The 15089-nt window shown below is 37.9% G+C and overlaps 1 protein-coding gene and 1 non-coding gene across 3 annotated transcripts; one reads left to right on the top strand and one right to left on the bottom strand.

Moving 5' to 3' along the window:
• The first annotated feature begins 6111 nt into the window (after positions 1-6111).
• Positions 6112-9527, top strand: LOC137950522 (uncharacterized). 2 transcript variants are annotated; one of them, XM_068797039.1, is made up of 5 exons: positions 6112-6558; positions 7955-8025; positions 8504-8609; positions 8923-9055; positions 9129-9527. In XM_068797039.1, the coding sequence occupies exons 1-5, from the start codon at positions 6488-6490 to the stop codon at positions 9315-9317; spliced, it is 570 nt and encodes a 189-aa protein (XP_068653140.1). In that variant the 5' UTR covers positions 6112-6487; the 3' UTR covers positions 9318-9527. The 2 variants fall into 2 exon arrangements, with proteins under 2 accessions (XP_068653140.1, XP_068653141.1); XM_068797040.1 differs by having other exon boundaries at positions 6114-6558; positions 9169-9527.
• A 1820-nt stretch (positions 9528-11347) lies between these two features.
• LOC137950969 (small nucleolar RNA R71) lies at positions 11348-11454 on the bottom strand. The gene has a single exon (XR_011112055.1). It is a non-coding gene; the product is annotated as a small nucleolar RNA R71 (small nucleolar RNA).
• Between the last annotated feature and the right edge of the window lie 3635 nt (positions 11455-15089).

Raw genomic sequence — 15089 nt, 5'->3', positions numbered from 1 at the left:
ATATGGTTTTCTAACCCATCTTGGCAAGAAAATCATACTTAGAAAATTATATGATTTTTTAATAAGAATTTCTAATTAGAAAATATTTCCAAAAAATATGAGGCACTAATGGTCCCTATATTTCTATTAAAAATGTCTTTTCAACATTTATTGAAAAACCACTAATAGTCTTTAGAAACGTATTTCTACTAAAATGTTTTCTCAATTTCTTCAAAAACCATGAGGAAGGGACAAAGAGTTTTTTTTTTTTTACTTGTTTATTATCTCGCATGTGTGACTTTCACACGTGTGAAATCGTCTAGCGCGGTTTCACTGGTTTATGATCTCGCTCATGTGACTTTCACATGTGCGAAATCAACTTCACGCAGGGGGGGAGAAATTATTTTCTCCCAAATTAGGTATCTCTCTGTACTCTGGTTTTCCGTCGAGACGTCGCAAAGCGAAGGCATGGCACCGGCGAGGACCTATCGTCGGCGATGGAGGCGGCAGCGATGGAAGCGGCAATGATGGAAACCGAGGTGACGGAAACAAAGGAGGCAAAGAAATCGGAGGAGAGGAAGAAATCGGAGGAAGAGGAAGAAATCGGAGGGAAGGGGATGTAGCGTCCAACGAAGAGCTGTCGACGGCGACAGAGGCAGCCAGAGCTGTGGATGGGAAGGGCTCAGTGTCCCCCCCCCCCCCTCTCTCTCGCTCCCGCTCCCGATCCCGCGACTCACCCGTTAACTAGCTGGCTCGCGAGCTTTCGAACCAAACCTTTATTTGGTCAAGCTCGGCTTGTTAACTCAAACGAGTCAGGTATACCAAATCAAACCGAGCTGAGCTCGAGCTGGCTCAGTTCGAAGCCACCTCTATCTACAGCCACCGATGATCCTTGATAATCACCCTAATAGCGGCGCCCCCAAATATAAAGAGAAAACTAGGGCAACCGAAATGCAAGTGTGAAATCCCCAAACAACCCTTAATGAAACAACAGTCAATATATCGTGGACCTTTCCAAGCCTCCCCACCCCTGTCCAACCCCCTCAGCGACCTTGCCATGAAGTGTTGATCCACTTGCCGACTCTGCGTAAGGAGTTAATTAGACTCCACAACTTAACAGATGGTACTTCTATTGTAAATCTAATAATGATTCCTTTTGTGATGCTATTGCAAAATCAATGAAAAATTCTCTTCTTTTGTATCTACTTGTGCCCTACTTAAGTATTATTTATTCACTGGATGACCAAAAGGGGGAGAAAAGTGTAGCATAGATTAAGGGGGAATTAATTACAATGCATGTAAAAATACAGGGGGAGCACATATATCAGAAGTAAGGTCCTTGTGTTCTAATGGTAGAATATGACCATGCATAGTGATGTGATCTTTTAGCAACATCATACTATTTCTAAAATTATCATCATGTGTTTTTAATGTATATAAACTTCATGAAAGGGATTTTGTCATCATAAAAAAGGGGGAGATTGTTAGACCAATGTCAAAATCATGTTAATCTCCATTATTTTTATAATAACAAAATGGATAGTTTGAAAGTGTGCAACTAATGGAGGTATCAGTTTATTTTAGACAGATGTCGTGCAACACAAATATTATGAGTTTTGTGCCAAAATCTCAAGATCAGTGTATTTTAGACAGATGTCATTCAACACACATATTATGAGTTTTATGGAAAAATCTCAAGACAAAAGACTCGTTGAAGATTGTTGTTGTGGAGAAGAACTTACATAAATGATTGAAATAAATATTTGAAGAGTATAGAGTCCAAGCATCATTATAAAAAGATCAAAATCTCTAGCTATGAGTAGATAGTCAACCAAATTTTGAGTCTTAACCACAAGTATATTATGGAGCTTTAGGGCATGAAGTCTTCCAAAACCATGTTTTATCGTTGCATATTGTTGAAGAACAAGTATGAATAAGGGGGAAAAGGATTATTTAAAAATAGGAAACAAACTATACAGAACTTCAATCAAGTTTCAGGTAGGGAAGAAATCAAAGTTTGAGGCAAATTATCAATCACAGGCATACAAAATCAGATAAACTTCAATATTAGAGTTCATAGAACTCACAATAGAAAAATAAAAAACAGTCTCAAAATAGAAAGAGACCAACGAGAGCAAGAGTAAAATGTTGGCTTTGTTGCACTGTCAACCTTCACAAGACTATAATCTCCACATGAATCATTATCAATGCATATCCAAGAAGGATGTTTTCTTTCAATCAATGTTTCAAACTCGAGGTTGAAATAAATTCTATAAAAGCTCCACATCATGGATGAGGAAGACTTGTTTCTTCAATTGCCAGATTTTGAGGATTTTGACTTTTTTACACAACAAAAGCAAACCTCCAAATTCACATAACCTCCTCCTTTCTCTTTGATAGCTTTGAATCTACAAACAAAGCAGTAAAACCTTTTTTTCTTTGGGGAGAGGCAACAAATACAAAGAGGCATGAAATGACTTGAAAAAAAAAAAATATGAGATGAAGATTCTATTGTCAAAAAACGAAAAACTAAAACTTGCCACTAGTATAAGTTAATGAAAATAGTAAGAGAGCCCCATGCGGGGAACGACAATATCAATATAAGTAAGGCTACAATTTTTCTCTAACTTTGAGAGAAAAAGAAAATTTGAGAGAAAGGCCTAGGATGGACCAAATAAAGAAGAAAACTAAAACATGAGCTAAAGTATAGGAACCAATAAAAAATTAACAAAAGGACATTGTAATAAAAAGGTTAATTAAACTAAAATAATAGATAGATGGAAGATTGGAAGAAAAATAATAACTTTATGGCTTGACCAAGTCAATTCACATAAACTGCTTTGATGCCATGTTGAATTTTTAGAAAAGAGAAAATAATTCATTAACCTGATTTTAACTAAGTATAATGAGCCTCTATTGATAATAGAGGAACCAAGTGGAATCATATTACAATTAAACTACCCTTGTCCTAGTTACACCTTGTTAATTTTTTGGAAAAGGGAAATACTTCATTGGCTTGTAAGTTGAGTACAATAAAGGAAATAAGTACAATCAAATGACAATTAAACTACCCATGTCCCAGTTACCAAAGTCAAACGCTAAAAGAAAAGTCCTCAAATAATTAAATAGTTGAACATAAATAGAAGACTAACATAACTAAAACACATTTAACTGAGACTCTTTTGTGACACCTCCTTCCATGAGACTCTTCTTACACTCCATATTAATTTTGGTACTGTGAGACTTCTTGCTATGAGACTCATGTAAGACTCTGCAAAACAGTTAGAAGAGTGAGGACCCTATCTGCTTGTAAACTTAAGGGGGAGGAACAAGGCTTTGGGGGCTCTCATAAAGAGATGGTGGACTTTATTTTAATCTTTATTTAAAATATCATTATAATATCAGATTCATTTAATCATCAATTTCTTGTTGTGAGAATTGCTAGAGTTAAAGAGGAAAGAAAGGAAAAAAAGACAGAAAGAGAAGTTGAACTAGTGGGAGAGGAAAAGGAACATGCTAACTCTCCCCTCGTCTAACTCTTTGTTTATAACAAAAATAAGCTAAAAGAAATAGAAAGTAGTCTCCTTAGCATTGAAGGAGATTAAGACACCCTAGTTTTCTAATCTTAACCATTTGGGAAGCTAGTAAAAAATAAAATTAAACTAGAAAATAAAATAGCCACAATCTCGTAAAATTTTATGTAATTTCCTTTACATTGTCCATTTGCACTCTCCTCATCAAGCTAGAGTTTACAACTTTAGCTTGTTACATGTTACCAAAATAAATAAAAAATAATAATAATTTCATGTATAATTTATCAAAAAAAATTGAAAAAGTTTCCATCTTTACTTCTTCAATGTCTTCACTGAAGCAATCAATTAATAAATCTTCAGCTTCCATTTGATCTTACTTTGACTATTTCACAATTTTTTTTGTCAACTCTCACCATTACTTTGAAGTCTTGAAAAAACTTGACTATGACAACAACTTTGATTAACACTTCACCTTCACTTTGGCAAACTTGAATCGACTTTACTCTAAGCCAACTTTAGGCATCACTATAGACTTAACTACTGCTACAATACTTTGTACTTTGCACCCTCAATCTAAAGAACAATGACTTAAAAGACCTTGCTTAGAGATCACCTGTAGCCAAACAACAAGACTCTATACTCTTAGCCAACTAGAGAATCAACACCTTCCAAATAGTAAGATAAGAATAGACCTTCGCTAATTTCCAAACTCGCCACAATCCTTTTTAAATGACATTAGGAGATGAACTAAGTAATACCGCTGAAGTTCATCTCCTACGTCAAGTTGACTAACCAAACAACCACACCCCCCCCCCCCCCCCCCCCCCCCCCTCCTGTCATGCTCATCGGCTCCAATTAGACATACTCCTTGTTATAGCACCAAATCACATGTCATAACTTCTATTATGGGTAAATGGTTTGCATGCATAGGTCTCGAGTGATGAACTAACAAAACAATAACACGAGGGGTATTAGTGGAATTTTGGAAGACTAACAATTTTAAAGGCCTAACTTAACCCACACGCATATGTAAGGACTTTCAAGAGAATAGCATGGATAATATCTCAAAAGCAATACTTGTTTCATGAATTAGAAACCAGAAATCAACTTAGGTTCTGTTGAAACCATTGGGCTAAAAGGCTCGAACCTTTTAGGAAAGTAACCCCACGGATTTTATACAAGGACTGGCCCGGTCGATATAAACACAAATTCCAACACTCCCCCGCACGGGAAAACCCGTGGACAAATTCACCGGAAAAACCCGGGACAAACTCCTGGAAAAACCCAAGACAAATTCACCAAAAATACCTGGGACAAAATTCGGTGGGAGCGGGACTCGAACTCGGGACCAACCTGTTCTGATACCATGTTGAAACCAATGGGCTAAAAAGCTCGAACCTTTTAGGAAAGTAACCCCATGGATTTTATACAAGGACTGGCCCGGTCGATATAAACACAAATTCCAACACTCCCCCGCACGGGAAAACCCGTGGACAAATTCACCGGAAAAACCCGGGACAAACTCCTGGAAAAACCCAAGACAAATTCACCAAAAATACCTGGGACAAAATTCGGTGGGAGCGGGACTCGAACTCGGGACCAACCTGCTCTGATACCATGTTGAAACCAATGGGCTAAAAAGCTCGAACCTTTTAGGAAAGTAACCCCACGGATCTTATACAAGGACTGGCCCGGTCGATATAAACACAAATTCCAACAGGTTCTTTCCATAAGACAAAATGTTTCTACTTCGGACATAAGAGGCATGCACTAGCAACAAGAAAGGAAGGATTTAAAGGATTAATCGGCCAAAATCCAACTTCATATGCCCCACACTTGAAAGCCATTTTCTTTTTTACAAACTTGAATAAAGGAACGAAAACACCCAAAGAGACGTTTTCACCCAAAAGAGAATCGCAATTTAGAAAGTTTCCTTAACCTGGTTTCTGACTTCCACATCTATGGTTCTTTGAAAAGAGGAATCCTAATTGGAAAACAACTTTAATTGTTGTCTTCTCATATTTACACATTCAAGAGAAAATTCAGATTAGGAATCTTCAACACTTTAGAAAAAAATTTAAAAATCTAAAATATTACTACTTCAGAACATGAGAGCGATTCTCCACATGGAAAAATAATGTTATTGAAAACAAATCAGAAAGTAGAATAAGAATGGCCAAGGTTATAATTAAAAAGCTAGAAAGTTGCAAAAAAATAGGGTATGTTACTCAAGAACATGGACGTTTTTTGGACAAGGAAAAACACCTCTCATTGAACTTGTCATCTTGAAGTAGTTTAGACCCGATAGGAAACTTGAATTAAGTACAGAAAGAAGAAAATACTCCACTAAACAAGCATTGGGAAGTTTAGAGATCATTGAATGCGTCAGGTCGGCTCAACTCCTAAGCTTCGAAGAACAATGGTCTAGACTTGGTTTGAGTCGGCTGCGTCAGATCGGCTCAACTCAAGTTTCGAAGAACAGTGATGTCAAAGAGAAGAGCGTCAGGGTTTCGTGCAACAAACCTATGGGGTCGAGTCGGCTGCGTCATGTCGGCTCAACTCATGATGTGAATGAGAAGAGCCTCAGGGTTTCGTGCAACAAACCTACGGCCATGGTTTCGTCGTCCGAATGTGTGTACTCTCTACCCTTCTCTACAGCAGTCTCTTGGATACGGTTCCGGTTTCGTTCATTTGAAGCAATAACTGCAGGAAGGGATAACAGAATAGGCCTTTCGAGCAGAACGGGTGGAAAGGCAATTTCAACATGAATTTCAGATTTCAGATACAGACCTCTTGCAAAGTTTGATGCGTCGAAGGGCATTTTGCTTTCTGGAGATGATTTGAGTAAACAAAGAGGAGTATTTTTATTGCTATCGAGGAGAAAATTAAAACCAGTTTGCTTGAAAATTTTCTGGGAGAAAGGGTCCAAGAGCAAACGGTAAGGAAGAAGAAAAAGTGAAGATCTCGTCTTTAAAATGTCGAGCATTGGGTTGATGCCATGGCTCAATAGGAAAATCGTTGATCCTCTTCTGCATATTGTTAGCAGGTACCTTCGTTTCATTTAATTTGACTTTTTTGAGGATTTCTGAATTGCTACATGCGTTAGGGCATGTATCATATCAAGCGACTAATCGTTTTGTACATGAAATTACAAGCTTATAATTCGGGGAAATGACAATTCAAAGAAATATTTTCTCGGACACTTGACAGTGTGTAATAGCATAAGCTGAAAGTTGTTTCTTTCTTCTGTTTCCGTTGATATAAAGACTGGTCATTTTAGTAACAGCCTTCTCTGTGAGTTCCATTGGGAGATATACACTTTCACTATCAAACATTATTTTCCCCATTTACTGTTGTCATTGTGGGTGTAGATATTATTCTTAGAGATCTCGTCTGCTTTGCTAGACCAAATGAGGAGGGCATGATCAGAAATTACCTTTGATTGATTCTTTAGAAATCTAATCTACGGATTTTTTTAGCAGGGACATGATAAAATGGAGGGAATAGTCACTGACTGAATTGTTAGAATTTCAATGCCCTTTCATTCAAAAAAAGAACTTGAGTGCCCTTTAACTTGCTTTCCTGAATAGCTGATCAATGATAGAGTTCATCATGTGAATAATCAGGATCTTGAGTGCATTATGTAGCATGAAACCATGGCTGGCCTCAATGATCAGAGAAAAAATTCTCGTAAAGGGCTCTTCACTCCTTCAAGATTCTTAGTGAAACGAACTTTATATTTTTCATTTGTCAATGAAATAAAATTCTTGAGACTTGATTGCTTATAAATTGGAAATGTGTCAGTCGTTTCCACCAGTGATTGAATTTCTTTTATAATAAAATTTATTAGCTTGAGGTTATCCATTTGCGCATTATGGGATTGGGCCGGTTCCTTCATAAATGACAACATTAGGAGTCTTTTCATGCAGGTTCTTCTGAGCCTAAACTGATATAGAACCCAATTCTCCCACAACCACTTGTTTCACCCTAAGATGACTAGTTTGAGACGACATACTAAAGTACATCCTTGTTAAGGTGTTATTTTTATTTTACCTACCAAAAGACATAATAACTGGTTTTGAGCTTGAAACATGCAAGAGCTATAGGTTTTCTGGACTTATGTAGGTTGTCAGAAGGTCATGTTTCTTAATGAATATGTTTTACAGGCTTAATTGGTTTACTAATGTTAGTAATACATCTTTTGTTATCTTTGTTCAAGATTCTTGGTGTTCCCTTTGTTTTCTGGCATTAGTATATCTATTGAGAAGAATATTAATGAAGGAGATAATCTTTCTTTACTGTATTGCCACTTTGTAATCATGCATGGTTTTCTTATAATAGCACTTTTTATGACTTTCTTATTTTTATTCTTATAGTTGACCTTGAGTCATATTTTGGTACAGAGTCTTGCTAAAAAACAATCCCATGTTTGCTTCTTTCAGGGGTGCAGAACCAAAGCAGTTGGCATTTTCTGCTGCTCTTGGCATGACACTGGGACTGTTCCCAGTTTGTGGTATAAGTTGTCTTAGCTACTTTTATCTTTCTTCCTTTCCACCAACAAAACCTAAGATGACCCATTTTGTTTCTTAGTCTATCATATGGGTCAATAATACTGAAATATTGGCTGGTTTCATTTTTTTGTGAGGGCTTCATCTTTCTGTAATCTAAGTGTTGATTTTCTTGACTTATCATGTTTATCTGAGTGCATATCATAAAGGGTCAGGCCTATTTTTGAAAGAACATATGGTTTAAATTGATATATCTCAACACAAAAAGGAACAAATCTAAATTTAGGAATTTCAATGACCTGGTTAGGAAATCTAAAGATTTTAAACAATTGATTTGTCAAATTTCTCTAGTTCAGTCTTCTTGATCCTATTGAGGATTACCCTGGATGTATACAGACGATCCTTCTAACCAATCTGGACACTTATTAAAAGATTATGCAGTTGTTAATAGCTTACTAATTGATTATTTGCTTTTATTTACAGGAGTTACAGTATTTCTTTGTGGACTGGCCATTGCACTACTAGGAAGTTCCTGTCATGCTCCAAGTATGATGCTTGCAAACTTTGTTGCTACTCCTATTGAGCTCAGGTCAGATATTCCACCCCTCTTAACTTGGATCTGGGATTAAATGGTTGTGTATGTAATTGATATTGAAGTGATGGCAAATTACGTTTGCCCCTTTGGCTCATGCTGAAGGCATGTAAACCATACTTGCAAGGGAGGGGTTATATTTCTAAACAATTTAGTAAATCTAATATTATTGCTTTTAAAGCTTTTCCTTTTTCTCTTTATATAATTTTATTTTGGCCATTTTGGCTTGTAAGAAAATGGATAGAACAAATAATATGATTCAGCAAGTCCAAAGTTGACACATTATCTAATGTTTTATTTCTTATTTCAGTTTAGTAGTTCCATTCCTGCGTTTCGGTGAATTTATCTCTGGTGGTCCTCATTTTCCTTTGACGGCTGATGCATTAAAGAAAGTTGTGACTGGCCAAGCATCCCGAGAAGTTCTATTAGGCGTCGTTCATGCAGTACTCTCTCTCTCTCTCTCTCTCTCTCTCTCTCTCTCTCTTTCTCTCTCTAAATGGAATGTTGTCCTTGCAGTTGCTAGGTTCTCTCTCTAAATGGAATGTTGTCCTTGCAGTTGCTAGGTTGGTTTGTTGCATCACCCTTCATCTTGGGTGCACTTTACGCTGCCTTCCTTCCTCTGTTCAAGTACTTAGTTCACAAGTTCAGCGTTGTTCCTGCCAGCCCAAAAAAGCCACTCCATCCCCTTTCCCTCCATCCCCATGATGAAATCAAACTCAAGATCCGGGAAATGTAGCATTTTCCAACTAGTCATTTCCCGCTTTAATGATACAATGTTGAATTGTTTATGACAGTTGCTGTTTAAGCATAAAAAAACGTTTGTATATAAGCTCCTTTCTGAAAGGGTACTTGCTTTGTATATTTCGAGTGTATGATCTTGTTAATCCTGAAGGTAAATGATTTGCTCTGTTATCACATTGGTGTTTTTCTTTTTCTTTTTTTGTTTACTTGTTAAGTTGGACTATTAATGCTTTTTTGCTCTACTGCAGTTCTGATTTTTTGTTTGTTGTTTCTTTATTAATGGGGAGAGTTTTAGGAAGGAAAGAAGGATACACATCGTTACAAGAATAACCACCGGGAGAAAAAACATTATTGCAAAGGAAAATAATACAAGTATTAATATTAGGGCTCCAAATGGGCGAATCGCCCCCCCCAGTACACAAACTATGGATCAGTGTAGATGTATTACAAACAAAGTCCTGGCCCAAACGATCCGATCTGCAATTAGATATAAAAATTGGAAACTTGACCCGATTTGCGGCCAATCTGTAAATAATTATTATAATTTTTGTATAGCATATTGATAATTTGTTTTCATGTGTGAGTAAATGTTTCCAACTCGTCTAAACTTCCATGTTTTCATCAAATATTGTTCTATTTTTTCTTTGATTAGACTTTAATTTAATTTTGTAACTAGTAGCTTCTAAATAAGTTTATCAAATAAGTGGCTACTGATAGACCTTGAGAAGAAGCGACTCATTTTCATTTTCAAAACCCATATAGGTTAACTCTTTTTGTCATTGTCTCAACTGTAAAAGGGTTGAATTCTTTTAGTATAATCGACTCTAGTCAACTCTTCTGGACTTATGTACTTCTAGTCTCTAGTTTTCCTACTAAAAGGGTTGACTCTTTTTTTAATTCACAATTTACTGTTTATAGTGGCCAACTTTGTTTTACTTTAGTTTTATTTTTATTTAAATTTAAGGGGTAGACTCGTCGGTATATGTTTGACTCCTTTTAGCCTTTATGTTTCAATTTTTCATTTTAATTCTTTGTTGAAATGCTTGACTCTTATGCACAGAGTCGTTTCTTTTTGCACAAATTTAATAAAAGGAAAAATTGTGGGATCATGATAGTGAATGACTTATGTATTTTTATTTTTATTTTTTGAAACTAATAATTTATTTAAAGTTTTCAAATGTTGTTCTCTCATGGATGCCAATGTTTAAAAATATTTTAACTACATTCTATAATGGTCAATTCAATAACTTTGTTGTAGTTAATGAAAATTATGTGAAGGTAATATTTGAGGTGATTATGTTTATACATAATTATTATCTTTGCTAAAGTTAAGGAATAATAAGATGCCAAACCAAATGGACCAGTAATCTTCTCTGGTTTGGAGGCAACTTTTTAAAACGTAATGTGTTAACCAAAGGCAACTTTCCATAATGTAATGTGCTAACCAAAAATTCAGCAACTTCCAGAGAGCAACAAAGTCATCCAAAAATAGTTTTGTTTCTTTTTGTGTTTTTATGCTCGGGCGCCGCTCCCTAGGTGAACCATTACTCCCTTTGTTGAAGAGGTAGAACATATTTGTAGGAAAACACCAAAAGTCAAGTTAGGAGCTACCAAGGCCAATCAGGGCGAACCATTACAATTACCTGCAGCAGGTGACAGTAGAGCCCTGAGGGATTATTCTATCCCATCCCACTTCACATCACCTTCTTGCATTATATTGCCACCCACTACTGCTGCCAGTTATGAGTTGAAACTGGGTGTGATCCAACTCCTCCCCACATTCTATGGGTTGGAGAAGGAGAACCCTTATTACCACATCAAAGAATTCTTAGATATCTATGCGACTTTCAAATTCCAGAATTTCTCAGATGACTCTATTCGGTTAAGACTTTTTCTATTTTCACTTAAGGATAAGGCCAAGTCTTGGCTTAATTCCTTAGAGGTGGGCAGCATTACTTCATGGGACACATTACTTTCCCATTAAGAGAACTACAGCCCTCAGGAGAGAAATCTCCAACTTTATGCAGCAGGAGGGTGAACATTTTTATGAGGCTTGGGAGAAATGGAAGGATTTGATCCGTAGGTGTCTGCATCATGGGTTTGAGAAATGGCATTTAGTGCAATACTTTTATCAAGGTCTTACACCCCAGGTTAGATCCATGGTAGATGCAACGAGTGGTGGGAGTTTGATGGGTAAGAGTGCTAGTGAAACGTGGGACTTCTTTGAAACGTTCAGTGATCAATCTTAGCAATGGGGTTCATCATTTAATGTTGATAGGAGATCCCACGAAGCCAAAAGAGGGGGTCTCTACGAGGTTAGTGAAACACCCATGCTCATGGCCAAGATTGAGGGGTTGACTAGAAAAATTGATGCCGTTATGGTGTCCAAGAGTTCACCTACTCCTAACCCATCTACTGTCTGTGCCATATGCTCTAGTTCATCTCATCCCACACAAATGTGCCCATCTAGTTCATCCGACCCGGAGCTCATTGAGGACTTGAATGCAGTCCAGAATTTTCATAGACCAAACTGAAACGATGCTTTTTCGGAAACATATAATCCGGGTTGGGCTAGGCACCCAAATTTCTCATGGTCCAAGGGTCCACAGGATGGGGGTCCTCCAGGGTTTACTCAACCCCAAGTTTCGCGCCCACACTTCACTCAACAACCATTGATTCCACAAAAACCTTCACTTGAGGATACACTTCAACTATTCATGCAGAATACACAGTCCTCCATTGCTAAACTTGAAATGCAAGTGAGTCGGTTGGCCAACCACATGAGTGAACAGGCACAAAATAGACTCTCGAGTCAAACCATTCCTAACCCCAAAAGCACATATGACAGTGGGTCGAATTCCAATCCCCACCACGAGCAAGCCAAAGCCATAACTACCCTTAGGAGTGGTCATGAGTTGAACAATGGGGTAGAGACCACTAAGTCTAAGGAGTCAAAGGATGACAATGTGGACACATCATTGAGTGAAGAACCTCCAAGTTCTCCACCAACATCCAGGCATATCCCTAACCAAGTCCCACCAGCTCCTTATCCGCAAAGGTTATCGGGCCCACCTAGGAAAGGAGATAGCATGCATGAAATGTTGGAACTGTTTAGTAAGGTTCACACTAACATTCCACTTCTTGATGCTATTAGGCAAGTCCCTGCCTATGCTCGATTTTTGAAAAACCTTTGTACACAGAAGAGAAAACAACATGTTAACAAAAAGGTCTTTCTTACTGAGAATGTAAGCTCAATTCTGAAGCACAACACTCCTCCTAAAGTTAAAGATCCTGGATGCCCCAAAATTTCATGTGTCATTGGTGAACATACCATCCATAGAGCTCTTCTTGACTTAGGGGCAAGTGTGAATTTGCTTTCTTTCTTTGTGTACCAACAATTAGGTTTGGGGGAATTGAAGCCTACCCCCATCACACTTCAACTAGCTGACCGTTCTGTCAAGATACCATGAGAAATAGTTGAAGATGTTTTGATAAAAGTGGACAAATTTCTGTTCCCGGTTGATTTCATTGTTCTTGATACCGAACCAGTTGTCAATGTGACCAACCAAATTCCTGTCAACCTAGGACGTCCCTTCTTAGCCACATCTAATGCTGTCATTCATTGTAAAAGTGGTGAGTTGGAGTTGTCTTTTGGAAATTTTAAGGTCTCGTTGAATGCGTTTAATGTCGGGCACTAGCCACTTGAGTCTGATGATCTGAGTCCTGCATTTAAGATAGAGACTATTATGCTTGATGATGAATCCACTCTTGAATCTTTTAAGTCTTGCATAACATCTTTATACATGGACTATTTTGATGAGGAAACATATTTCCAAGAGGTTGACTCTTTACTCAGTTTTGTACCACTGTTGGAGGAAGCTTATGAGGTTGTCACAACTGATCATCCACAGGATCTTCATCTTGACTTGGACAAACCTCTTGAAACTTCCAAGCTAGATCTTAAGCCACTTCCTCCCACGTTGAAGTATTCGTTCTTGGGGCCCATGAACTCATTGCCAGTCATTATTGCCTCTGATTTGAGTATTGAGCAGGAGGAACAATTGACTGAAGTTTTACAAGCACACAGAGAGGCATTGGGGTGGACTCTTGAAGCCTTAAAAGGGATTAGCCCCTCCATATGCATGCATCGTATTCATTTGGATGAGGGGACTAAAGCCTCACATGAGATGCAACGTAGGTTAAATCCCCATATGCTGGAGGTTGTGAGAGAAGAAGTCATCAGGTTGCTTGTGACAGGCATCATTTACCCTATTTCTAATAGCACCTAGGTGAGTCCAATTAAAGTTGTCCCTAAGAAAGGGGGGATAACGATAATGAAAAATGAGAGTGGTGAATTGATTCCCACAAGAACTACCACCAAGTGGCGTGTCTGCATTAACTATAGAAAACTTAATTCCGCCACTAGGAAGGATCACTTCCCTCTACCTTTCATTGATCAAGTGTTAGAGCGATTAGCTGGCCACATTTTTATTGCTTCTTAGATGGATACTCCGACTACAATCAAATTCCAATTGCTCTAGAAGACTAGGAAAAGACCACATTCACGTGTCCGTTTGGCACCTATGCTTACAGATGCATGCCTTTTGGTTTATGCAATGCACCCGCCACTTTCCAACGGTACATGATGAGTATCTTTTCTAACATGATTGGTGACTTTTTAGAGGTCTTTATGGATGACTTTTATGTGTTTGGCTCTAGCTTTGAGATATGTCTGCACAATCTTTCACTCGCATTGTCCCGTTGCATTAAGTCCAATTTAGTATTGAATTGGGAGAAATGCCACTTCATGGTAAAAGAAGGAATTGTTTTAGGACATGTAGTGTCTGAGCGGGGTGTAGAAGTGGACAAAGCCAAGGTTGACCTAATTGCCAATCTGCCACCACCTACTTCTATGAAGGGGGTGTGTTCTTTCCTTGGCCATGTTAGGTTCTATAGGTGCTTCATTAAGGATTTTAGAAAAATTTCTCGTCCTTTGACGAATTTGCTTGCTCAAGATATTGCTTTTGCCTTTGATGATGCCTGTATTCATGCTTTTGAGACACTGAAGAAATGTTTGTCCACTGCACCCATTGTCCAACCCCCTACTTGGTCTTTGCCTTTTGAGTTGATGTGTGATGCCTCTGATTATGCATTGGGGGCTATTTTGGGGCAAAAGACGGATAAAATTCCCTGTGTCATTCAGTATGGTAGCCTCACTCTTCATGATGCTCAATTGAATTACACTACCACTAAGAAGGAGTTGCTAGCTGTTGTGTTTGCCTTGAACAAATTCAGATCATATCTGTTAAGGTCAAAGGTTATCGTGTTCACTGATCATTCTGCTTTGAAGTACTTATTATCCATCAAGGACACTAAACCTCGCTTGATTAGATGGATCTTGCAATTGCAAGAATTTGACCTTGAGATTCGAGATAAGAAGGGTTGTGAGAATGTTGTTGCTGATCATCTATCTAGGATCTGTGTAGCACCTCAGGAAGGATTCCTTCCTTTAAATGATTCCTTCCCTAATGAACAACTTCTCCAAGTATCCCAGTTGCCTTGGTTTGCTGACATAGTCAACTATCTTGTAACTCGTAAGATTCTTGATTATTGGAGTAAACAAGATCGGTTGAAATTCTTTTCCCAAGTCAAACATTTTTTTTGGGATGACCCTTATTTATTCAAGGTGTGTCCTGACCAAGTCATTAGGCGTTGTGTACCTGAGCAAGACTTTGC

The sequence above is a fragment of the Aristolochia californica genome, unplaced genomic scaffold (assembly GCF_029961685.1).
Source record: "Aristolochia californica isolate CCGP_79_NKW_82.1479 unplaced genomic scaffold, dmAriCali1.0.hap1 SCAF_14, whole genome shotgun sequence".
Lineage (NCBI taxonomy): Eukaryota > Viridiplantae > Streptophyta > Magnoliopsida > Piperales > Aristolochiaceae > Aristolochia > Aristolochia californica.
The sequence above is the reverse complement of the archived record's forward strand: the minus strand, read 5'-3'. Positions and strand labels throughout refer to the sequence as shown.

Bases quoted from the DNA above. Each gene is read 5' to 3' on its own strand.
- LOC137950522 (XM_068797039.1), top strand. From the start codon at position 6,488: ATGTCGAGCATTGGGTTGATGCCATGGCTCAATAGGAAAATCGTTGAT. The intron at 8,026-8,503 runs GTATAAGTTGTC...TTTTATTTACAG, and splicing joins GGGACTGTTCCCAGTTTGTG to GAGTTACAGTATTTCTTTGT. The intron at 9,056-9,128 runs GTACTCTCTCTC...TTGTCCTTGCAG, and splicing joins TATTAGGCGTCGTTCATGCA to TTGCTAGGTTCTCTCTCTAA.